Source organism: Crinia signifera, chromosome 2 (assembly GCF_055691185.1).
Source record: "Crinia signifera chromosome 2, ASM5569118v1, whole genome shotgun sequence".
NCBI classification, from domain to species: domain Eukaryota; kingdom Metazoa; phylum Chordata; class Amphibia; order Anura; family Myobatrachidae; genus Crinia; species Crinia signifera.
In genome coordinates, this window is record NC_139218.1 from 206,660,689 (window position 1) to 206,686,796 (window position 26,108).

The 26,108-nt window shown below is 44.3% G+C and overlaps 1 protein-coding gene across 1 annotated transcript in view; it reads right to left on the reverse strand.

Moving 5' to 3' along the window:
• Positions 1-25,703, reverse strand: part of GJA9 (gap junction protein alpha 9) — a 44,517-nt gene extending 18,814 nt beyond the window's left edge. Inside the window, exons 1-2 of the mRNA XM_083171136.1 lie at positions 25,537-25,703; positions 20,763-22,357 (exon numbers count right to left, since the gene is read on the reverse strand). Of these exons, the coding sequence (XP_083027262.1) occupies positions 20,765-22,336 (1,572 nt within the window). The 5' untranslated portion in view covers positions 22,337-22,357; positions 25,537-25,703 and the 3' untranslated portion in view covers positions 20,763-20,764. The remainder of the gene's footprint in view (positions 1-20,762; positions 22,358-25,536) is intronic.
• Positions 25,704-26,108: the final 405 nt, after the last annotated feature.

The following is a 26,108-nucleotide window of genomic DNA, read 5'->3' on the forward strand; positions in this document are numbered from 1 at the left end:
AGATGGGAGACAGCAATTGAACCAGAGTCGCTGGGACCCACCTCGGGAATATGGGCGGCGAGCGGCAGATCAATTTAATCTTCAGGGTCGACGCTGTCAAGAAGCGGGACACGTTGAGAGAAACTGTCCTTCGTCTGACCATTTAAACTCCAACGCCCCGAGGGGGAGGGCCGAACCTCGGGGAGAAAAGGAAGAATAGGTCCAGAGGAAGACGGGCAGCCCTTCTACGGCAGGCAATGCAATATAAGGGCAGGCAAATTATCTGCCGGGTTAGACAGTGACCCCCCAGGTTGCCTGAAAAGCCGAGGGAAAGTTATCTGGTTCCACGTACAACGTGGATATGGGTTCGTCGACTGTGCTGACCCAAAGCAAGACATCTTCGTCCACTACACCGCCATCCAGAAGAGTGACCCAAGAAAATTATACAGAAGCCTCGGGGCTGGGGAGATCATAGAATTTGACATCGTCAGAGAAAAGGGTCTCAAAGCAGTAAACGTCACTAGTCCCAATGGTGTTCCTGTTCTGGGAAGCCGATACATAGCCAGAAGCAAGAGTCACGGGAGTCGCCCACGTCCCAGAAGTCCTCCACCTTTCCATCATCCAAAAGGCCAGCCCCAGAGAGATAGTATATACCCCAAGGAAGCTGAGAATTTGACCGGAAACACTCTGGCCCATATGGATGTACCCAACAGTACTCTTATGCCCGAGTGGGGGATGAGCTAAAGAAAAAAGATCAGCCACAAAGCAGAGTAGCCACCATATGGAAAGCCCGCCCTTATGTGGCCACTAAAAATCCGAGGTCGACAGCTGAGAGTGATCAGCTTGAAACTCCAGGTGGAACTCGACGGCAGGGGATCAGTTGCGACCAACTTACCAGCAGTACCCTATCCGAACCCTATTGCCCCTCGAGGCAAGCAGCGAAGATTGTGCTAATGACAACGAGAAACGTGTCCCGAGCATGTTACAGAGTCCAGTGGGGCTATTGCCGAATGCTAGGTGGCCAATACCTCTCCCAACAGTAGTACCACCTTTGCAGTATAGGGAGTTGCGTTACTCTTTGTGTTATGAGTATTTTTGTAGTACTGTCCCATTTGTGAGGATATGGTAGATAGTGTTTAGTAACCTATGTAACATTGTGTTGTTGTTTTTTAAGTATACCTTGCTCCGTGGAGTAGACTTAGTAGCTCACACACCCATACAGTACATACATACACATACATACATACATACATACATACATACCCCTGGGTGCCCTTAGCTTTGACTCTAACTACTGTATAATTGATATTTTGGATTGTTACTGATGCATCCTCGGATTTACAAAACCCAAAGCACCTGCAATCCCATTGAGAATACACAATGTAGGAAAAAAAATATCAAAGCACCAACAATATATATTTTTTCATTATAAGCACAGAAATCCAAGATTTATGAGGCATTGGTAATGGTTTGTGGATTTTTAAAAACATAGATTAAAATTCCCTAAATTAATACTCATCCCTAGGCCTTAAAGCCAAGGTAGGCAGTGGTAGTTGGGGCATACAGAGCATGAAATCCCGCCGATTTTTCCACAAGCAACAGGCTTGGCTATTCAGGGCTGGTGGAAGCATACAGAGGAGCCTTACAGTGTGTGTGTGATCCTTCCACCATCATTCTACCAGCTCTAGACCACTTAGAGCTAGAACTGGGCACCACATTTTTCTATTTTTTTTTAATATAAAGCAGAATCCATTTATTTGGGTGGGAATGAACACAGGAATGCTCTTAATAAATCTAGACCTAGTCAATGGAATGATTTGACAGATTATATTGTACTATCCCTTGCATTCAATCTATCCTACATAAAGGGTCTACTTTTGCTTTACTGACTCTCATTAGTCCTATTTTATGAGAAAGGCTATTCTGGCTGGGGACCAGGGCCGGCGCTACCACTAGGCAGCTTTAGGCAGCTGCCTAAAAACCGTCCCTGGTCCCTGCTGCAGCCGCTAACTGCCTAGCGCTGCTACCGCTGCTGCTGAGACACTGGTCCCAGCTACCGCCCGCCCCTCACCATTGGCGTCAGCAGGGAACAGTGCCTCCGTGGCAGCAGCGCTAGGCAGTCAGCGCCTGCAGCAGGGACTAGGGACGGGTCTCCCCACCAGCCGCAGAAGAAGGAACCAGCAGCGGTGAGGGGCACCTCCTATACCCCCCCCCGGGAAATGAAGCGGTGGGTGAGCACCGCAGCGTGCGTCCGTCCGTCCCCTCCGTCCCCTTCCCCCCTCCGTCCGCCCCTTCCCCCCGAAGCGCTGCGATCACCAGCACCCCCTTCCCCTCCTGAACAGCGGCCGGGGCGGGTGAGCACCGGAGCGTCCCCCCCCCCCCGCCTGGGGCGCTCCGGTGCCTTGCACCGGCACTGCTGGGGACACTAATCTACAACATGCCTCCATTAATATCTTTGTTATATGATATATGTAAAAAATTTTTGGTACTGATAATGTGTATAGGTTTGGTATGAAGTGTCAACATTGTTGACATTCAAAATGTCAACAGTATAATGTTTATCACACAATGGGGGAAATTTACTAACATATGAATACGGCTGATGCCTGGATACTACCAGCATCGGCCTTTTTTGCCGGAAAAATCAAATCGTAAATAGGGCAGATTTACTAATCTGCTGTATTTACGGGACTCTTATTCTTTCGATGGTGTATGCATTCGTATTCGGAAATACGAATTCACCGGAAATACGAATGTTCATATATCAGCGTTTGTAAATTAAAATATATAGGTTCGAATGGCTACAAATAGGTGTCTTCATAGCTATTTGTATTTTAGTCAATTTCCCCCAATGACTTCACTAAAAGCTAGTGCTGAGCATGTTTATGGCAATATTTATCTACTTGTTCCTGGTAATATGATAGCCGTTCTAGAGTTTTAATTCCTGTCCTTGATGAGTAGATGTTAGGCTGCTTAAACAAACAAACAAAAAAAAAAACACTTCAATATATATATATAGGGCAGATTCAATTAGCCAAAAACTAGGTCACACAACTTTGTTCTGCTGCATAAATCCAGAGTCGTGACTTTGTTCTATTCACTTATAAAATTGTGTTCAGTGGAAGAACTTCTGGATTTAATTAGCACCTCCGGAGTTACTGGTAACTCTTTAAAAGTCCTTATTGTAAGGTTAGAATGGCTAAACAGGTTTTCCTCAATATTTTTAGTAATTGAACAGTATATGAACACTTACAATGTGCATCACAATAGATACATTTAAATGCATCATAAAAACTCTAAACACTTTTTTAAAATGAATTACTTAACCCTGTAACACCTTATAACAGCCTCTTATACTTTTGCCTAGAGTGTGCATCAGTATTGTTCTTTTTTTCCTGTATGGTACTAGAAGCCTTAACTTGGTAGCACCTCTCATTATGTTTATAAATATGGTGTGCAGTCCAGTCCCCCCTCTTTATCCATTAAAAGCCTCCTGCACTGTTTTTATTTAGGGATGTGGAAATTCGGATATGGGGAATCCAGGACCCCCCCGAACACCACCAATCCAAACTCGTGCTCTGAGCCTGTTTGGGAATTCTTGCCCAGACTTGGAGTGCTTGTCTCTGAACCTTGCGAGATCCTGCCATCGGATCTTGCAAGAGATGGACCCTTTAAAGGGTTGGGCGGCCAGGCGCCATCTTCACTCCAGTCTAGGAGAGTGAAGAGGCAGCACATCCTGGCCACCTGCCTGACTGCTCGCCCGGCCGCCGTCCCGCCATCCAGTCCAGTGATAGTGCTGTCTTGTCCAGTGATAGTGTCTGCTGTATATATACTAGTCCAGTCTAGTGAAAGTGCTGTATAGTCCAGTCCAGTGCCAGTGATACTGCTGTATAGTCCAGTCCAGTGAAAGTGCTGTATAGTCCAGTCCAGTTATACTGTGTGTAATGTATAGTCCAGTCCAGTGATAGGCTGCAGCCTAAGTCCAGTCCAGTGGTACTGCTGCATAAGTCCAGTCCAGTTGTACTGCAGCATAAGTCCAGTGGTACTGCCATTAAAGTCTATTGGTACTGCTGATAAAGTCCGGTGGTACTGCTACATATGTCCAGTCCAGTGATATTGCTGCATAACTCCAGTCCAGTGGCACTGACGTTAAAGTCCATTGTTAGTACTGCTACATATGTCCAGTCCAGTGATATTGCTGCATAAGTCCAGTGGCACTAGCGTTAAAGTCCATTGGTACGGCTGCATAAGTCCAGTAATACTGCCGTTAAAATACAGTGATATTGCTGCAAAAGTCCAGTCCAGTAATACTGCCTTTAAAAATGATGGAGAACCAAAATTTGGAGGATAAACTAGTAAAAGAACAAGAACCGCTTCCTCCTAGTGCTGAAGCTGCTGCCACTAGTCATGATGACATAGAACAAGTAATGCCATCAATGTCGTCTGCCAAGGCCGATGCCCAATGTCATCATAGACGGCATGTAAAATCCAAAATGCCAAAGTTCAGTAACTTAAGGAAAAAAAGTAAATGTAAATCGTTTGAGGAGAAACGTAAGCTTGCCAATATGCCATTTACGACACAGAGTGGCAAGGAACAGCTAAGAGCTGGCCTACAGTATGTTCATCATGAATAGTGGTTCAGCTTCACACGACAAACTAAGCCCCCCCCTGCTATTTTTTTTAAGAGTTAAGCTGTCATAAAAAACACAGCAAACAACTGTGCCTTCTAAAAACATGGTATCACAAATCCCCAAGGAGAGTCCAAGGGTGTGCGTGGTTACGATGCCTGAACTTCCCATCACTGTACGGGAAGAGGTGGCTCCTTCCACCATTTGCACACCCTCTGCATATGCTGGAAAGATCTCTCACAGTCCAGTTTCTGATTTTGAGATTGATGGTGTCAATGTTGTACACAAGGAGGAGGATACTGATGTAGCTGGCGCTGAGGAGGAAGTTGACGAGGAGGATGCTGCTGGTGTGGTTTGCTTAAATGAGGCACCGGGAAATACAGTTGATGTCTGTGGGATGCAAAATGTCGTCGCCATGCCTGGGCAGAAGACCAAAAATTCCACCTCTTTGGTCTGGAATTATTTTTATCCGGATCCGGACTACAATTGTCTCGCTAGAGCCGGGCCTAGGCATAGGCAAACTAGGCAAATGCCTAGGGCGTTTGAAATGCCATGGGGCACCACCAGCTTCTGCTGATTAAAATGATATGCAGCATGTCTATATTCTGTGTGTGAGTGAGGCTGTATCTGCATATTAAATAGTGTATTCTTGAAAATCACCGTAACATAGCATTCCGTATGCAGGTAGAGCCACAGTTGCACACAGAATATAGGCATGACGCATATCATTTTGATCATCGAAAGCTCCTTGTGTGCTATGGTCACATAACAATGCAAATAAGATGAATTTTCAGCAAAAAAGGCACCCAACGTTAGCAGAACTGGCCAGGAGCGGCATGGCCTATTGAGGCAAGATATATGAGGAAACATCTGTATCCAAGCAGAGGCAGAGGTCATGTTAGCGGCTGTGCGAGTGCTGTCTGCGGGTGGGTTGGTTGTGCAATAGTGTTCGGCATATGTGTAAGGAGCAATAGGTGTGTCATGTATAAATGCATTAATAATGTGCAACATATGTGTAATGGGCATTATGTGTGTCATGTGTATAAGGGCATTAATAATGTGCAACATATGTGTAATGGGCATTATGTGTGTCATTATGTGTATGAAGGGCATTAGTAAAGGTTTGCATGATGTGTAAGGGGCATTATGTTTATAAGGACATTAATAATGTGTGTCATGTGTAAGGGGCATTACTGTGTGGCATTATCAGGGGTGCCAAGAGAAAGGGTTAGGGGGTACAAATTACCCAGGTCAAAGTCTGATGGAAGGGCATAGTGACAGCAGCAGGTCTTCTCCTCTGCTCAGCAGACACTGCTTTGTGCTGGGTTGCAGTGTGGCCATGGAGGTTCTTAAAATACAATATTTTCTCAGGATTTTTTTCTAAGGGTATAATGTGAACAATGTGAGGAGTAAGGTTATATGGTACTACTGTGTGATGTAACGTGAATAAGGAACACTTTCGCATGATATAATGTGAATAAAGTTGCACTACTGTGTGGCATAATTTGAATTCGGGGTACTATTGTGTGGCCATGCCTGTTCCCAGCAAGAACACACCCCTGTTTGGGCTGCGCACCAAATGTGTGCACTGTTTCTATTTAAAATATTGTGGGTAGGAGCACCAAAATGATAACTGCTATGATGAGGGTTGATGGTGCTGGGAAAGGGAAGCAGGGTCAGAGGCGGAACTAGTGCCGGTGCTAGGGGACACCAGACAAAATTTTGCCTAGGGCGTCATTTAGGCTAGGGCCGGCTCTGTGTCTCGCCATATGTAGTTTATATAAAGCTGCAATAAGCAGGGGCATAGAAGATCTCCCCCCTCTCATTTCTGACACAGACAATTTTGTAGCTGAGGACCAGTGCTTTCAAACAAGCCCGGACCCACATTGCTAGCACCCTGGTAACCGGAGATACAACCGGGCAAAGCTGGAATGTTTTCACCATAGGATCTTTCCCCAAAATCTTCAATTTGATACTGGTCTTATGTAAATGGGTCAGTTGGTTTCGAAGATATAGCCAGTTAAACGATATAGCCAGTTAAAGGGAAGGGGGAGAGGGGGGTGGTTTTACCTTCCCCTCACACCAGAAAATGCAGGTGTGAGACTAGGCTGGTGTAAAAGCTGCAATTTCCTGGTGTGAAAGGGGTATTATTTCAAATATCCGGGCCGTGCAGTGCTCTAAATAAAGCGGGCCAGCCCCCTGCTCTCTGCCTGGCTGTCAATGGCGGTTACTTCTGCCTGGCGGCAGCTGTCCCCAGTTACCGCGAGCATGTATTCCCCCTTGGCAATGAGCATGTAATCCCACATGGAAACTAGCATGGAACCCCCTGGCAATGAGCATGGAACCCTTGGCAATGAGCATGTAGGTAAGCAGCACGTATGTAGCATCATTTTTAATAGGCATAATACGTGTGTGGCTTAACATGTAATAGGCATTATGGTGTAAATTTGTAATGCATGCCTTTGGCATGCAATGTCCCTGTTTATGAAGCATATTGTACATTTTGGCTCAATCCATGTAGCATTATGTTAATTTTGGCTCAATCCATGTGGCATTATATGAAATTTTGCTCAATCAGTGTGGCATTATGTGAATTTTGGCACAATCCATGTGACATTATGTGAATTTTCGTTCATTCCATTTTGCATCATGTATAAGGGGCAAGTAAAATGGGTCTAGTATTTTGTTGCATAATGTGTAGAAGTTGTATATGGTAGTACACTACACTCAATGCCACACCCCCTTTTCCGTAGCGTGCCTTTGGCAGGTGCACAACTACATTCTTCACTTTTGTCACCAAGGTGGGCCTGTGTACTTTAAACGCCAGGGCCTATTTTTAATCCCATTCCCGCCCTCTCTCTGATCTCCTCTCTTTCACCACTTTCTTAGCATGTATACTGGCACCACTAACACCCCACCTCCCCTTCCCAAACCCTCTTCTATCATGGTGCCCCCCCTGTCATTTTTTCCTGGATCCGCCCCCGAGCAGGGGTAAGGCTGTTGGCCACCTAGGTACATCCTCCCTTATGTATCACCTAACGTTCATTCATAAGTCACTGTTTTCTTCAAAAACTGTTGCTAGGACCGTAAGCAGTCCAGGGACAACTAAATGCCTTGATTCTGTTGTATCCAAGTGCCTGAAAACCACACCAGCAAGTCACTCCTCCTCAATTTCCTCCTCGATCCAGATCAGAGGTAGTTCTGCAGGCCATGTCACCGGCATTACTGAATCCTCTTCTATCCGGGATTCCTCCGGAGGATCCTGCAGTGCTACGCCTACTGCTGCCACTGGGAGTCGTTAATCATTCCAGAGGGGAAGTTGGAACACTGCAATGACATTCACTAAGCAATTGACCATCCAACAGTCGTTGGTGAAGACAAAGCACGACAGCGTTCATCCTATGGCAAAGCGGATAACTGCAGCCTCGAGGGCTATGTTGGTGTTAGACGTGCATCCAGTATCTGCCATCAGTGGAGTGCGATTTAGATGATTGATGGAGGTATCGTGTCCCCGGTACCAAATCCCATCTATGTTCCATTTCACTAGGCAGGTGATACCCAGGATGTTCAGAGACATCCTAAAAAGTGTCCTCAGTGCCCTGAAAAATACGGTTGTACCCACTGTTTACTTAACCACGGACATATGAACAAGTGATACAGGGCAAACTAAGAACTATATGACTGTGGCAGCCCACTAGGTAGATGCATCACCTTCCGCAGTAACAGCAGCACCAGTAGCAGCATAGGTGCCAATTTATGTTTTTGCTGGTAGGTGCTCAAGCCAAAAATATAGAGGAGTGGCTTAATGGGAAAGGGGCGTGACCACAAAATAATACTGATTTATATTACGCAGCACAGTTGTCTCCAATATTCAAATTATGGCAACAGTGCAAAATACATAAATGCCCCCACAGTGCAGGTACAAAAATCCCCCCCACAGTGCCAAATACATAAATGCCCCCACAGTGCAGGTACATAAATGCCCACATAGTACCTGTGCCAGCGACGAGGGAGGGGGGGTGCAGTGGGACACAGGCAGGTGGGCCGCTGCTGAGCAGGTGGGTGCTCATCAATTTCCGTGGGTGCTCGGGCCCTCAACACCCACAGAATCGGCACCTATGAGTAGCAGTATCTCCGAAATGATTTTTATGGGGGCCAGTGCACATCCCTATTTTTATTTCATGCCTTGTAGGAGTTCAGAATACTTTCTCCCTTCTTTCATCCAGTCTACATATATCATAGGCTACAGAGCTACTGCACTATACCAGCAACTTGGCATTTCTAAGAGAATTGCCCAAATGATTGTATTTTTATTGACAAAAAAAGCACAGATAATAAAATTGTGGCTTCACAGCTAAATAAAAATATCCTATGGAGAAACTATACTACTGACACAATACATTTGGGTATAATTAAAAAGGATAACTTTTTAGATTGGTATTATCATCAATCTAAATTGATCAGCATGTGTTGTTTTTCAGGGTATAAATTGTACATTTTATATAAGTTAATTTTGAAATGGAATTCACAACCAAAAGTCAATTTTGGTCACTTTTAGTAAAGTAAAGGATTTGTTGTTTATCAGTTCCATTTAAAATCATCCGCAAATTGAAACAATCATAAAAAATTAGACCAAAAACAGACTACCGCTTCCTACTAATTATCTATTGTACAAAACGTATGACAAGAAGCTGCTGGTGTTCCTTTAACCCCTTCATGACAGAGCCAGTTTGTGCCTTCATGACAGAGCCCTTTTTTTCAAATCTGACATGTCTCACTTAAGTGGGGATAACTTTTTTTTGCTTTTACTTATCCCAGTGATTTTGAGATTGTTTTCTCGTGACACATTGTACTTCAAGTTAGTGGTAAATTTGGGTCGATACAGTCTGTGTTTTTTTGTGAAAAATACCAAAATATCGTGAAAAAATGGAAAATTTAGCAATTTGCAAAATGTTTAATTTTCTGCTTGTGAGACAAATAATCATACCACTCAAAATAGTTAATAACTAACATAGACCATATGTCTACTTTATGTTTCCATCATTATTTCAACTTCCTTTTAATTTTTTTGGACACTAGGAGGCTTACAATATGAATAGCAAATTCTCAAATTTTCAAGAAAATTTCAAACACTGATTTTTTTAGGGATCAGTTCAGTTCTGATGTGACTTTGAGGGACTTGTATGTGAGACACCCCCATAAATGATGCCATTTCAAAAACTGCACCCCTCACAGTATTCAAAACAGCATTTTGGAAGTTTGTTAACCCTTTAGGTGTTTCACAGGAATTAAAACAAAGTGTAGGTGAAATTTCAAAATTTCTTTTTTTTTGCAGAGTTTCAATTTTAATACATTTTTCTAACGAATACAGTAGATTTTACTAGAGAAATGTGACTAAAAATTGATTCCCCCAATTCTTTTGTTTTCAAAAATATCCTATATGTGGCCCTAGTGTGCACGTTGACCAAACCACAGGCTTCATAATAGAAGGAGCACCTACTTGATTTTGGAGCCTCCTTTTTATGAGATTTTTTTTTAGGCACCATGTAGGTTTCTAGGCACCATAAGTGCTAAAATTTAGGAACCTCCCCCACAAGTCACCCCATTTTGCAATCTACACCCCTCAGGGAATTCATCTAGGGGTATAGTGTACATTTCAAACCCCCAGGGGTTTCACCAATTTTGGTACAACTGGGATGTGAAAATGGAAAATTACATTTTTTTACACAAACATGCAGTTCTGGCTCAAAATTTTTCATTTTCACAAGGTATGAAGGAGAAAAAGCACCCCAAAATCTGTGCCCCAATTTCTCCCGAGTACGGCAATGCCTCACATGTGACCAAAAAATACCAGTTGGGTGCATGGCAGGACTCAGAAGGGAAGGAGTGTTTTTTGGATTTTGCAGCACAGATTTTGGTGGAATGAATGGTGGGTGCTATGTTGCACCAATACAGTGGAACCCCCCCACAAGTCACCCCATTTAGCAAAGTACACCCCTCAGGGAATTCATCTAGGGGTATAGTGTACATTTCAAACCCCCAGGGGTTTCACCAATTTTGGTACAACTGGGCTGTGAAAATGAAAAATTACATTTTTTTACACAAACATGCACTTCTGGCTCAAGATTTTTCATTTTCACAAGGAATGAAGGAGACAAAGCACCCCAAAGTCTGTGCCCCAATTTCTCCAGAGTATGGCAATGCCTCACATGTGACCAAAAAATACCAGTTGGGCGCATGGCAGGACTCATAAGGGAAGGAGTGATTTTTGGATTTTGCAGCTCAGATTCTGGTGGAATTTTGGTGGGTGCTATGTCGCATTAGCAAGACCCCCCAAGCACCAATACAGTGGAACCCCCCCACAAGTCACCTCATTTTGCAAAGTACACCCCTCAGGGAATTCATCTAGGGGTATAGTGTACATTTCAAACCCCCAGGGGTTTCACCAATTTTGATACAAGTGGGCAGTGAAAATGAAAAATTACATTTTTTTTACACAAAAATGCAGTTCTGGTTTAAAATTTTTCATTTTCAGAAGGTATGAAGGAGAAAAAGCACCCCAAAATCTGTACCCCAATTTCTCCCGAGTACGGCAATGCCTCACATGTGACCAAAAAATACCAGTTGGGTGCATGGCAGGACTCAGAAGGGAAGGAGTGATTTTTGGATTTTGCAGCTCAGATTCTGGTGGAATTTTGGTGGGTGCTATGTCGCATTAGCAAGACCCCCCAAGCACCAATACAGTGGAACCCCCCCACAAGTCACCCCATTTTGCAAAGTACACCCCTCAGGGAATTCATCTAGGGGTATAGTGTACATTTCAAACCCCCAGGGGTTTCACCAATTTTGATACAAGTGGGCAGTGAAAATGAAAAATTACATTTTTTTACACAAAAATGCAGTTCTGGCTCAAAATTTTTCATTTTCAGAAGGTATGAAGGAGAAAAAGCACCCCAAAATCTGTGCCCCAATTTCTCCCGAGTACGGCAATGCCTCACATGTGACCAAAAAATACCAGTTGGGTGCATGGCAGGACTCAGAAGGGAAGGAGTGATTTTTGGATTTTGCAGCTCAGATTCTGGTGGAATTTTGGTGGGTGCTATGTCGCATTAGCAAGACCCCCCAAGCACCAATACAGTGGAACCCCCCCACAAGTCACCCCATTTTGCAAAGTACACCCCTCAGGGAATTCATCTAGGGGTATAGTGTACATTTCAAACCCCCAGGGGTTTCACCAATTTTGATACAAGTGGGCAGTGAAAATGAAAAATTACATTTTTTTACACAAAAATGCAGTTCTGGCTCAAAATTTTTCATTTTCAGAAGGTATGAAGGAGAAAAAGCACCCCAAAATCTGTGCCCCAATTTCTCCCGAGTACGGCAATGCCTCACATGTGACCAAAAAATACCAGTTGGGTGCATGGCAGGACTCAGAAGGGAAGGAGTGATTTTTGGATTTTGCAGCTCAGATTCTGGTGGAATGAATGGTGGGTGCTATGTTGCATTATCAATACAGTGGAACCCCCCCACAAGTCACCCCATTTTGCAAAGTACACCCCTCAGGGAATTCATCTAGGGGTATAGTGTACATTTCAAACCCCCAGGGGTTTCACCAATTGTGGTACAACTGGGCTGTGAAAATGAAAAATTACATTTTTTTTACACAAAAATGCAGTTCTGGCTCAATTTTTCATTTTCACAAGGAATGAAGGAGACAAAGCACCCCAAAGTCTGTGCCCCAATTTCTCCCGAGTACGGCAATGCCTCACATGTGACCAAAAAATACCAGTTGGGCGCATGGCAGGACTCAGAAGGGAAGGAGTGATTTTTGGATTTTGGAGCACAGATTTTGGTGGAATGAATGGTGGGTGCTATGTTGCATTACCAATACAGTGGAACCCCCCCACAAGTCACCCCATTTTGCAAAGTACACCCCTCAGGGAATTCATCTAGGGGTATAGTGTACATTTCAAACCCCCAGGGGTTTCACCAATTGTGGTACAACTGGGCTGTGAAAATGAAAAATTACATTTTTTTTACACAAAAATGCAGTTCTGGCTCAAAATTTTTCATTTTCAGAAGGTATGAAGGAGAAAAAGCACCCCAAAATCTGTGCCCCAATTTCTCCCGAGTACGGCAATGCCTCACATGTGACCAAAAAATACCAGTTGGGCGCATGGCAGGACTCAGAAGGGAAGGAGTGATTTTTGGATTTTGCAGCTCAGATTCTGGTGGAATGAATGGTGGGTGCTATATGGCATTAGCAAGACCCCCGAAGCACGGTGAAATGATGAACCTAATAATCCATAGATGTGTGGTATATTTTGAAACACTCCTTCATACATAGGCCGGGTTTGTCGGGGCAAGTTTCACAGTGGAAAATAGTTTCCTTTCTTATTCCCTTTTTATAGCAAACTTTGCACCTTTTTTGTGTCCTGCCCTTTCTTGCAGTGGAGGGGATTTCGTTGGGAAAATGCTGCCCTGGTACAATACGGGGGCCAGTACTAGAAGTACTGGGGCCCTCTGCCTGCTGGTTCCCAAATACTAGGCCCTTTATGACTTCCTCTTGAAAGTGCATAAATGTCCCCCTCTGGCCGGTAGAACGGAATAGCACGTAAGCGTTATACAGTGCCATCTGGATGATATACACGGCCAGCTTCTTGTACCAGATATTTGTTTTCCGCAGGGCACTGTACGGCTTCAGTACCTGATCTGAAAGATCCACTCCGCCCATGTACTTATTGTAATCTAGGATACAATTTGGTTTTGAGGTGTGGGTACTGGTACCTCGTACAGGGATGGAGGTGGTACTGTCTCCATGAATTGTTGTCAGTATAAGGACATCCCTCTTGTCCTTATATTTGACCAACAACATATTTTCGGTGCATATTCCCCTGCTTTCACCCCTTCTTAGTACTTGGGCAATGTGCGTTTTGGGGAGGCCTCTTTGGTTCTTGCGCACAGTACCGCAAGCTGCTGTACCTCTTGAACCAAGGGCCTTAAACAGGGGGATACTGGTGTAAAAGTTATCCACATAGAGGTGATAACCTTTATCCAGGAAGGGGTGCACTAAATCCCAGACAATTTTTCCACTAACACCTACGAGGGAGGGGGGGCATTCTGGCGGTTCAATTCTTGAATCCTTCCCTTCATATACCCTAAACTTGTGGGTGTACCCTGTGGTGCTTTCACACAGCTTATACATTTTTATGCCATACCTTGCCCTCTTACTGGGAAGGTACTGGCGGAATTTAACCCTTCCTTTAAAATGTATAAGGGACTCGTCGATACTAATACATTTATCAGGGATGTATAGCTCTGCAAATTTGGCACTGAAATGATCAATGACCGGCCTGACTTTGAATAGCCTGTCAAAGGTGGGATCATCTCTGGGTGGGCACTGTGCATTATCGGTGTAATGTATAAATTTATGGATTGCCTCAAAACGAGCCTGGGGCATGGCCATACGGTGAAATGGGGTGCTGTACAGAACATCTGTACTCCAATATTGCCTAATTTGTGGCTTTTTTACTATGCCCATATGTAACACCAGACCCCAAAACGTCATCATCTCTACTGCATCTACAGGGGTCCACCTAGCAAATGATGACGTGGGGTTTTGAGCAATAAACTGCTGGGCATATAAATTAGTTTGGTCCACCATTAAATTTATAAAATCATCAGAGAAAAATAATTTGAAAAAGTCAATTTCTCTGAGACCTGTTGAATCAAATTGGATTCCTGGGATGGCCAAAAACTCAGGAACCTGGGGCTCAAAATTGTCTGGTGGTGGGGTCCATACGAGATCAATTATTGGGGGGGGGGGTCTCAGCTGCTCTACGGGGGCGTCTTTGAGGGGGTCCCTCATCATCAGAGGAGGAAGAGGAGCTTAAGACAAATCCTTCAAATTCCCCGCTTGCCTCACTGGCTGTGTCAGAGTCAAAGGCAAGCATGGCATATGCCTCCTCCACCGAATACATTCTCCTGGATGACTGGGACGACATTTGGGATGACATTTGGGATGCCATTTATATTTTTGTGTTACTGGTAGTGAAATGTTTCAACACGTGTATAGTGTAGGGGGGGGGGTACAAACTTTATTTCAAGCCGGGGGGTATGTAGTGTGTAGTGTGTATGTAGTGCAGAAAAAAAAAAATACAAAAAAAAAAAATTGAAGGGTTCAAAAAAAAAAAAAATGGAAGGGGTTAAAAAAAAAAATGGAAGGGGTTAAAAAAAAATGGAAGGGGTTAAAAAAAAAAAAAATGGAAGGGGTTAAAAAAAAAAAAAAGTCCTGCGCCAAAAATTGAGCACAGATGTTGGTCAGTAACGTCCGTCACTGAACAGCGCTCAAAGGCAACAGGAATTTGATCCAAAAAAAAAAAAAAATAGATCAACCCTGTGCCGAAAAAGCTGATCAGTGATGTACGTCACTGATCAGCGCACAGTGGCCACAGGACACACACAAAATCACAGTGTGTGTAAAAAAAAAAAATGTAAAAAAGACCCCACAGCACTCACAAAAAAATAAAAAAAGGTGATCAGTGATGCGACACTGATTACCAGTGAGGGGCAGCAGGTGCACAACCTTTGGTGGTACTGACAGGTATATATAAAAAAAAAAACCTCTGTACCCCCAAAAAGTTGCTGATCACCTCAGATATAGTGATCAGCACAAAAGGCGGGGGCAGCAGACACAAAATTTAGCACTCTCTATCACTCTCTGTCACTATCTCTCTCTATCTCTCTATCTCTCACTATCTATCACTCTATGACACTGCAGCAGCAGCACTGACAGGTATATCTATATATAAAAAAAAACCTGCGCCCCCAAAAAGTTGCTGATCAGTTAATTTATACTGATCAGCACAAAAGGGGGGGCAGCAGTCAGTTATATAAAAAATATATAGCACAATCTGTCACTATCTCTCTATCTCTCTCTCTCTATCTCTCTCTATCTCTCTCTATCTATCTATAGCTCTATCACACTGCAGCAGCACAAAATATAGCACTAGGCCTCTCTATCTCTCTCTATCTCTCTCTATCTCTTTCAGTTATATAAAAAATATATAGCACAATCTGTCACTATCTCTCTCTCTATCTCTCTCTCTCTATCTCTCTCTATCTCTCTATCTATAGCTCTATCACACTGCAGCAGCACAAAATATAGCACTAGGCCTCTCTATCTCTCTCTATCTCTCTCTATCTCTCTCTCTCTAACTCTCTCTCTATCTAATAAATCGCAGCAGCACAAGATGTCACAGGATGTCACAAGATGTCACAAGCATAAGCAATATCAATGATCAGGTAAGTATTTTGGATGGGTTCTGGTCAGTATAGGCGGCAGCTGGGCACGGTGACCGCACTGCACGCTATTCCAGACCGGAATGGCGTCTGCAGTGCAGTCACCGTTAGTTTAAACCCCCCTCCATGGCTGTGATTGGTCCGTCGGTCCGACGAACCAATCACGGCCTTTGGGGGCGGGAGGGGTGAGGTGGGGTGACACCAGTGTCACCCTTACACCCCGCGGTGATTGGTGCTGTACTTTACAGCACCAATAACCTCCGATCCCGTGTCACCGGCGAACGTTATTCGCCGGTGACACAGAAAACGCTGTGAATGGCTGTTCACAATGAACAGCCAATCACAGCGATCGCCGACGGGGGGGCGGCATCGCCGCCCCCCCTGGGCATGCACGGACATGTCTGCTGTCAGGGACAGCAGACATCGTCCCTCTGTCACTGCGTCTCTAGACGCAGTGACAGTTTTAAGCCATGACGTATATATACGTCAACGGTCGGGAAGTACTTCCCGGCCATGACGTATATATACGTCAAATGTCGTGAAGGGGTTAATTCTGCCTCCTATATCTGTTTAGTAAGGTGGTGAAATCCATATCATAGCCTTGAATTGCCATAGGGCCTCATTAAGAGATTTATGCAAATTCAAAAGTTTGCATACATCTCTGATGGTAAGGCACCTGTGCATATGCAGAACTCAATGTGAACATGTGCAGAACAGGTTCTGATTCGTGTCCGCTGAGTTGCAATTGGTGGAACTGAAGCATGTTGCCCCCGTTATACTGTGAATGACAAGGGCAGGGTCTGTATCTTCTGATGCAGACTTCCTAGCCTTGGCTATGAAGCTATGAGGGACAATCTTCGTAACCTCAGAGTTACTTATATGGATGAGGGTCTCAAAGATTATCCAGTGCTACCTTTTATTATGCAGTACTCGGATCTGTGATACTGTCAGGAGGCGTCTTTTCCCAAAGATGCCTCCTGCTGCATATTTACACTCTGGTGTTAGTGTCCAAAGATGCAGTATGTATGTGCACTGCATCCATGGCTTAATGAGGCCCATCACCACAGTTAACCACATGGTGCCTAATTCAAACTTGATCGCAGGGCAAAATTTGTTCTCAAAATGGGCAAAACCATGTGCACTGCAGGTGGGGCAGATGTAACATGTGCAGAGAGATTTAGATTTGGCTGAGGAGTGTTCAAACTGAAAGCTAAATTGCAGTGTAAAAATAAAGCAGCCGGTATTTACCCTGCACAGAAACAAAATAAGTCCCCCAAATGTAACTCTCTCTGCATGTTACATTTGCCCCACCTGCAGTTTACATGGTTTTGCCCATTTTGAGAACAATGGTTTAGGTTTTGGGTCTTGATTTAAAACCAAAATTATATAAACAGCCCAAATTATGTAATTTGACACTTTTTTGTTTGTTCCTACAGTCAGTGCTCGACGTGGGCCAGTATACAACGGTATGACATACCGGCACTTCACTTCGAGCACTATTTTTTTTTCGGACAGCAGATCTACTGCAGGGGTCCCCAGCAGGGCCGGACTGGTCATCTGGCACTGTGGGACGATTTTGTGGGCTGCACTTTTACCCCCCCACACACACCACGAGTCATTAACTTATTATCAGGCTGGATGAGCGAGGACGGAGCATGCAACCTGTGCACGGTGCTCTGCGTCCTGACAGGCGTCCTGACAGACGGCCAGAGCTTTGCCGGGGCGTCCTGACAGTGGCTTCGGCCAGAGCTTTGCCGGAGAGCTGCACACCAGGGTGATGCGGGTTCTGCACTGCTTGTGTCCCGCACCGAGAAGTCGATGTGGGGGCTGGCAGCGGAGCTGGCACACAGACACCCGGAGGTCGATGTGTGCTGAGTGGTGGCAGATTTGGGCATGGGCGACGCCGATGGGGTGAGGAGGATGGTGCAGGCAGCCTGGGAGATGCAGAAAGCGGGCACAGTGGCAGACAAACTCCTCATAATCAACAATGCAGGTACGCCGATGTATCATCCGCGGTGCTGCCAGGAGGCAGTGGGGCAGCTTATGGGTGAGGAGGGGTAGGTACCCTTCTCCAGGCAGGGAATGTTTCATGTTACCCTGCTGTGCATGGTGGGACTGCAACAGGTGTCACTCTGAGGGTACACTACTGTAACAGCATGTCCTCTTTCCCAAGACAGTGCCACGTGCTGCCATAGGCAAGCTGGTGCTGTTTGTTGAGGGGGGCTGGGGTGCCGGGTATGTGGAGGAAGCAGGGAGGGAGGGGGGTGGGTGGTAGTAGAGACTGCTATATGGGTCCAGGGGGGGTGTAAAGCCTGCTATATGGGTCCAGGGGAGGGGGCGATAGAGACTGCTATATGGGTCCAGGGAAGGGGGGGAATAAAGACTGCTATATGGGTCCAGGGGAGGGGGGATAGAGACTGCTATATGGGTCCAGGGGAGGGGGGATAGAGACTGCTATATGTGTCCAGGGAAGGGGGGAATAAAGACTGCTATATGGATCATGGGGAGGGGGGATAGAGACTGCTATATGGGTCCAGGGGAGAGGGGAGCTAGTAACGGTGCCCAGGGAGAGAGAGGAGCTTGTATATACAAGATATTTTGTGTGTGGTCCTCGAATATTTACTGTAAGTGTTAAGTGACCCCTCAGCTAAAATAATTGCCCACCCCTGGTATACATCATTCATTTCCCGCTGGCGGGAAAAGCTACAGGGCGCCAAGGCAGGGTGCTATTTAAGCAGAGGGCCGGACAGAGCCAGTCACGTGAGTGGTGTAGTCGGATCCGTCCTGCTGTGCTGCCAGTGCCACAGACTGCAAGACTAGCTACTACTAGTAAGTGTCCTGTGCTCTTGTTTTGTATATGACAGTCTGTAATGGACATCACGGTGTGTGCCATACTGTGTAATGGGCATTAAGGTGTGTGTCATAATATTTAATGGGCAATACAGTGTGCGGCAATGTGTAATGGGCATAACTGTGTGTCACATAATGTGTAATGGGCATAACTGTGTGTTCCATAATGTGTAATGCGCATAATGGTGTGTTCCATAATGTGTAATGGGCATAACTGTGTGTTCCATAATGTGTAATGCGCATAATGGTGTGTTCCATAATGTGTAATGGGCATTACGGCATGTTCCATGATGTGTAATGCCTCCTTTTTGTGATGCCACGTCTCCTTTCCATGAGGCCACACCCCTTTTTGCTGCGTGGCTTCGCCGCGCAAGGGTCCCATCTACTGCCGGTGGGTCTGTGTGCACAAAATGCCAGGGCCAATTTCTGGTCCCAGTCCGGCTCTGGTCCCCAGTGCACCCGGCTGCTACAGAGCACAGCCAGCAGTGATTGTGCGGGCAGGGGCAGAAGTAACGCCGCCGGGCTTCTAGCCCTGCAGGATGCTTCTGCACCATTGTCCCCCCGTCCAGGGGCGGAACTACTGGCACGGCGCGGGAGGAATGATGGATCGGTGCCTTAGTTGACAGCCGTCACAGTCGCCGGTGCAGCTGATTCAGTGCGGGCAGTGATGGCTGTTTGTACAGCCTACGTCGGGAGCAGGCTGCAGGAAGGAGAGACCAGAGCCCACCAACGCCGATGAAGAGGTGTGCGGTGTGCGGTGCTGTTAGGGTAGGTGTTGGAGTATGGCTGATGGGAGGTATGTGTAAGGAGCGCAAAAAGAGGTGTTGTGCTGTAAAGGGAGTTTATGGAGGTATGAGGAATTGGGTGAGGAGCACTGTGCTGTGAAGGGTGAGGTATGCTGTAATGAGTGAGAAGTGCTGTGCTGTGAGGGAAGCTGAGGGCTGTGGTGGGGTGGGTTGCAATGCTGTGATTGGAGTGGGTGCAGTGAAGGGAGAGGGATGCTGTGGTGGAAGATATGTGCTGTAATGGGAGGTGGGTGCTGTGCTGTGATAACATGGGGGTTGCTGTGATGGAAGAGGGGCACTGTAATGGGTAAGGGGTTATGTGATGTGAAGTGGTATTGTGCTGTGAGGGGTTGATCAGAGAGGGAGGACAATAGACCTATCAGAAAAAAAGAGGAAGGAAGAACTGGCCATGGAAGAAGCCCTGGCAGAAGAAAGATAAGGCACTACTGGGGAAATAATATGTAATGGGCATTACATGTGTTGCATAATGTGTAATGGCCATGCCCCCTTTTTATGTGACCACGCCCCCTTTTCGGGAGCGTGCGCCTTCGACGTGCGCAGGGGAACTGTACTGTCTTTCCATACCCCACTTCAAAATTTCCACTTCGACCACTGGCTACAGTAATATTAACATCAACAACTTTCATTACAGAATTAGATCATACAGTACAACCTCCATGTTGATCATCAGTTACCTGTCCACCCTGAGGTAGGTGCTGCCTTATAGATGTTCAAAGCATTAAAAAAATGGTGTCATGTGTTCTCATTAATCTCCTGCAACAAATGACTCATAAGGTCCAGTGGGATGTGGTCAGGATCCCAACAATGAAAATGCCAACGGATTCCCAAGGTGAGTGTGGGTTAGGGTTAGGCACTCGGGGGATGGGGGATTAGCAGCTGGAGTAAGGGTAATACTTACCCAGAAGCCACCTGCATTCTTTACATCGGGATTCCAGTGTTGGGATTCCAACTCAGTACTGGAGTTTCCATTTAGCACTTAAGAAAGTTACAATTATCTTTTGACTTTGTCCTCATATTCTGCTGTAAATCATAGCTAGAGTAATACAGTAAATCGAAATGATTTTTCCAGCACGTTCACACAAGTCCTAAGTAGTTTATTTCCTGAGAGAAGAAAAACTACTAAGGTTAACAAAATTAGTAATCTACCGCAACTATTAAATGATGGCATTCTGTGTTATGTGTAGGTAAAATGACTTACTGTTAGATCTTTAGATCGGTGGGTACTCGCCGGCTGCTGGCGTTACTTGCCAGTGACATCCGCCGAGATGGAGAGAGGGTCACAGGGCCATCACAATCCTTATTCTGCTTGTATTCTGGATTCTGTTCTCCTATAGCATCTGGTGTACCTGGTCGGCTGATTCCCTTTAGGTCCGACTTAGAGAGTGCCCATAATTTATTAGCACCAAAACTATACCGTCCTCTGCATGTAGATTCCTGCATATATCCACTTCTCTCACCCACCCTAGAATTATGCCATGGAGCACTGATCCTCCTGGTTTTCCGTAATACATTACTAGTTGATGCACAACTACTATTTTGTACAGAGCTATCATCCATGTCATCTGAGGGTATTTCAGTCATTCTTCCCATATGAAAACCATGTGCACTTTCCATACTGGAATAAGCACTTCGGATAAAACCACTTTTCCGCTGTGGAGGATTCTTTGCAGTCTTATTCCCAGAAGCAAGTGTTTCATTTATGCTTTCATTATTGTTAGAGCTGGTGCTGTGAAAGTGACTTTCTGCCGTGTTTGCACAGTTGACCTCGTTAGCAGATTTGGTTTCTTGCTCATCAAGAATGCAAGTATCACTGGTCTCTGTGCGCATATCTACATTAGGGTGAAATCCGCAAGGAGGATTTAAAATTGGATATACAGCTGGATCGTTTTGCTTCTCCATCAATAATGTGTAGTTGCTGGGTGCTGAGGGAAGGGTCTTTTGTGGGCTAGAAGATGTACCAATGCATGTGTGAGTTGCTGTGGAGTGTTTCTTAGGTTTAATGACATAAAAATCATCAAATTCGTCTTTAAATTTATATCGTACTAAACATCCTTTTCTGATTTTTTTCACCCCAAGATGTCCTATTTCCAGAATGTTAAGAAATAGAGATACAGCTGCTATACATTGCATAAATAGCATGAATACTGTCTTCTCGGTAGGTCTGGATACAAAACAGTCAACCACGTTGGGACAAGGATCTCTTTGACATTTATAGAGAGGATTCAGCTGAACTCCATAAAGTAAATGCTGGCCAACCATAAAGCCGACCTCGACAGCAGATCTGGTGAATATATGTATGACATAAGTACAGAGGAGAGAGCCTCGAAGGGGAGCTTTGTTGAGTTTTCTTTGCTCCAGCTGTCTCAATTCACGTTCTAATCTCTTACGTTCCTCAGTGAACTCATAGTCTACTCCTTCAAGCTCTCCTTTCAACTGAGCTTTCTTTCGGTGCCTTTCTTTCTCAAGCGCTCTCAGTCTGTAAATTGCATGGCCCATATAAACCAATGATGGCGAAGACACAAATATAACCTGCAGCACCCAGTATCTGATCAGGGATATAGGAAATGCTTGGTCATAACAGACAGTTCTGCATCCAGGCTGGTCTGTATTGCATACAAACTGAGACTGTTCATCATTCCATACTTCTTCAGCTGCCACACCCAAGACCAGCATACGAAATATAAAGAGAATGGTAAGCCAGATCTTTCCAACTATGGTGGAGTGAATGTGGACTTCCTCCAGAATGACCCCAAGGAAATTCCAGTCTCCCATGTTTAGTCCACCATCTCAACACTACAATAAAAAGTAAAACATGGTGCAATTAATTCAAGCAAGGACATAGTAAAAACATAGTACTGTACAACATCATCATCATCCAATTTCATTGTATTTTAGGTAGCAATCTACACCTTAGAATGTAAGCTGTAACCAGCAGGACCTTCCTCCCTCATGTCCTTGTCCTAGTCTTATTTAAATGATCTTCTACCCCAAACTCCCTCCGATGGCATCAAATTCCTCGGTTTTCTGCCACCCTGATATTTATTTCAGGGCCGTTTTCTGATTTTCTATACCATGTTATGTAATTTGGTGCTGTGGATCACTGGTGGTGCCATATAACAAAAGGATGATACTGAAGAAGAAGTATACTGACAAAGATTATAAGGAATGTCTCTGAATATTTTTAGCATCTAACTATGCAGAAAAGTTTGTATTTCATTGTGTGATCATGTATTATATGAGTAAGTTACTCACAGTTAACAATTCAAATATTGGCCTACACCAGTGGTTACCAAACTTGTCATCAAGGCACCCTAACAGTCTTCATTTTAAGGATATTCATACTTAAGCAGAGGGGACTTAATTGATTATACAGATGGAGCACCTCTCATTCAGCGGCAGCTCTCGCCAGATCCCCTCCGCTGGCGAGAGCTGGCGGAGAGGCGCTCCATCTGACGGGGGCACGCGAACGTCTCACACCCACAAGCGTCCCCATCATTAGCCGACATGGAGCAGAATACCTGCCCATCTCTGCTTCGGGGAGACGGGCAGGGTTAGGGGGGGGGGGGTAGGGGGGTCCTGGCAATGGCGATAGAATTGCCAGGACCCGCAAAAACAGGAGGTGCTCCATCCATTAAAACGCTAGCTAGACTTATCCCCGAGCTTAGGCTTAACTCTTGGATTGAGAAAGGTATTGTGTGTTTAAAGGATATCTTTGATACTGACTCCCTACTCTCCTTTTCCCAGACACAGCAACAATTTAATATCCCCAAACAGGATTTTTTTAAATACCTACAAGTACGCCACTGGCTCTCTGCTCACAGGGGGAAGCGGTCACCATGTTTCCCTGCGACCATGTCCCTTAGGTTGCCCTCACCTAACCATAGAGGGGGCATATCCCGCTGGTACCAGCATACGGTCCTGTTAGGTAAGAAGGAGAAATTGGTGTCTCAACTTAGTTGGGAGCGTGACCTGTCTCGGGTACTCTCAGACTCTGAGTGGGAATCGATATTTAGGTCCTGCTTTAAGATCTCTAAATGCCTCCACCATTGTGAAATGTTTTAGAAGTTATGTCATAGGGCCTACTTTACTACGCGGCGACTCAACCTTATTTGGCCCTCGACCTCCAACCTATGTTGGAGGAATTGTGGCTGTGTTGGATCTATTATACACGTCTTTTGGGAATGCCCATTATTGAGGCCGCTGTGGAGTGAAGTGTTCTCTTTAATTAGCGAGGTCATCGGGATGCCTATCCCTAGCGACCCTTTGGTGGCGTTGCTCCATCATACCTCACTCCCTCTTCTTAGCTGTGATAAATACCTGCTGGGACACATCTTAATCTCTGCTAAAGCAGCTATAGGACAATTATGGAAATCCCCCTCAGTACCCAGCATTTATACTATTATCAATAATATTCACAAACATTTCACTTTTGAGACGGCTGGGGGCAGGTATTCCTCCTTGTCCTCCTCAACACACATAAAATGGTTCAAGTGGTGTGCATATGGAGAGAGGCAGGGTCAATCCGTTACTCAGAGTGACTCAACTGATCTAGTACTTTTACACTCGCCGGAGATTGATTGATGATTCCGCTTAATTGGTTTCTCTGGTTTGCTGTGAGATATGTCTTTCTTGTCTCCCCAAGTTGTGTCTCCATCCTCATGTGTCTGTCTTCCTATTATACTATATTTTGTTACCTTTTTGTATTGTCAATTCCATGTTCACTTTGAGCTAGGACAACTTCCCTTTGATTCCTGATTGATCTTTAAGCAAGTTATAATTCAGAGGTGTTTTTTATGATAGAGAATCAAGTGCTTAGCCTGTGCATTTGACCACTGTCTTAGATTTCTCTCATTATGGGCCTTATTTTGGTTCATTCTTTCTGACAAAATCCTTCTTAGATGGACAAAACCATGTGCACTGCAGGGGGGCAGATGTAACATGTGCAGAGAGAATTAGATTTGGGTGAGTAATTTTGTTTCTGTGCAGGGAAAATACTGACTGCTTTATTTTTACAGTGCAATATAGATCTCACTTTGAAGTAAAACCCCACCCAAATCTAATTCTCTCTGCACAAGTAACACCTGCCCCACCTGCAGTGCACATGGTTTTGCCCATCTAAGAAGGATTTTGTCAGAAAGAATGAACCAAAATAAGGCCCTATGTGTGCTGGCACTACTGTATGTACTTGCATATTTCGATTTGTCCTGCCAATAAAACTCTAATGTTTAAAAAAAAAAAAAAGAATATTTGTTCAATCATTGTTATGTGCTCATTATTAGGAGTTTGAGAGGATATCTGAAAATATGCATAGTTTACCTAAAGTCACTACCCACTGATATGATGTCTGCACATCTAGAACATAAAGTGTACTGATAATTCGTAAATGACAACATATTGAAAAATAATATTTTTAAATATATGTTATATATTATTATTCAAGTGTCTGATTGTTAAGATTTACCAGTAAAAGGCAATAACAGCAATATATTTCTAAAAAAAAAGAAAAGAAAGAGAAAGAAAGAAAAAAAGAAAGAGAACACTGGAAAATAATGAATAAAATTGGATGTCTAGACCACTAAACTGAAAATATTGTCATGATGATTTGTCTAAAGAAATGTCAAACCCATTTTGAGAGCAACAGAGGACTTGTCCATTGTCACTAATGTTCACCCAGCTAAAAAATATAGTCACAATGGCTGAACATTCTAATACTGACCTTATAGTAATACATTCCCAGAAAATCTCCGTCTTTATAGCTTATATATTACTTTATGGCCCCTGATTTACAGTTCCTTGTCTGACTGTTGATTGCTTTCTATAAAATGTGCTTTCATTATAGCTGAGATTTTTTTCTATTACACAACCAGATGAGATACAAATTAGGACAAACTGAATCAGAATAAAGACAAAGATACATAAGTTAAGACTAATATACATAGTGCATAGATAGATAGATAGCAGCTACGGCATACCTTTTTGATTTACTCTGGCTCAAGTAGGACTCCATGGAGCAAATCTTGTTTGTCCTGTGAAGCTATCATTGTGATGGGGACAGGAAAAAAAAGCTGGAGCTGTGTGTTCATCTTATACTCAGCATATAAAAATCAATGTACTGTATGTACAGCCTGACATCGCTCCCAGCTACATGTAAATGGTTTAGATAACCCATTCTATTCCAGAAGCTTGCTAAAATAGAGTTCCTGGCTAGTGGAGATGCTTGGAAACAAAGCAACTTGGTAGTGTTATTGTACAGTAATTGGTACATAGCTATTTTATCGCTGGGTTCAAAAGGACATTGAAAACTGCCCCTGAGGGACATGTTATGTAGAAAAGGTGAAATACTTCTGCCTGACAATTCTAAACGTAAACTTGGATTTTTTTCACTGTCTGTGGCTTCTCTGATCAGTTTTGTTTATCATTAAATACCTATGTCACAGAAATTAATGTTTTCATTGTAAGCTGCTTATATAACATACTTAGCAATGGTACCTTTCTCAATTTTGTAAATGTTACCTTTAATACCAATTAACTACCTGCTAAATAT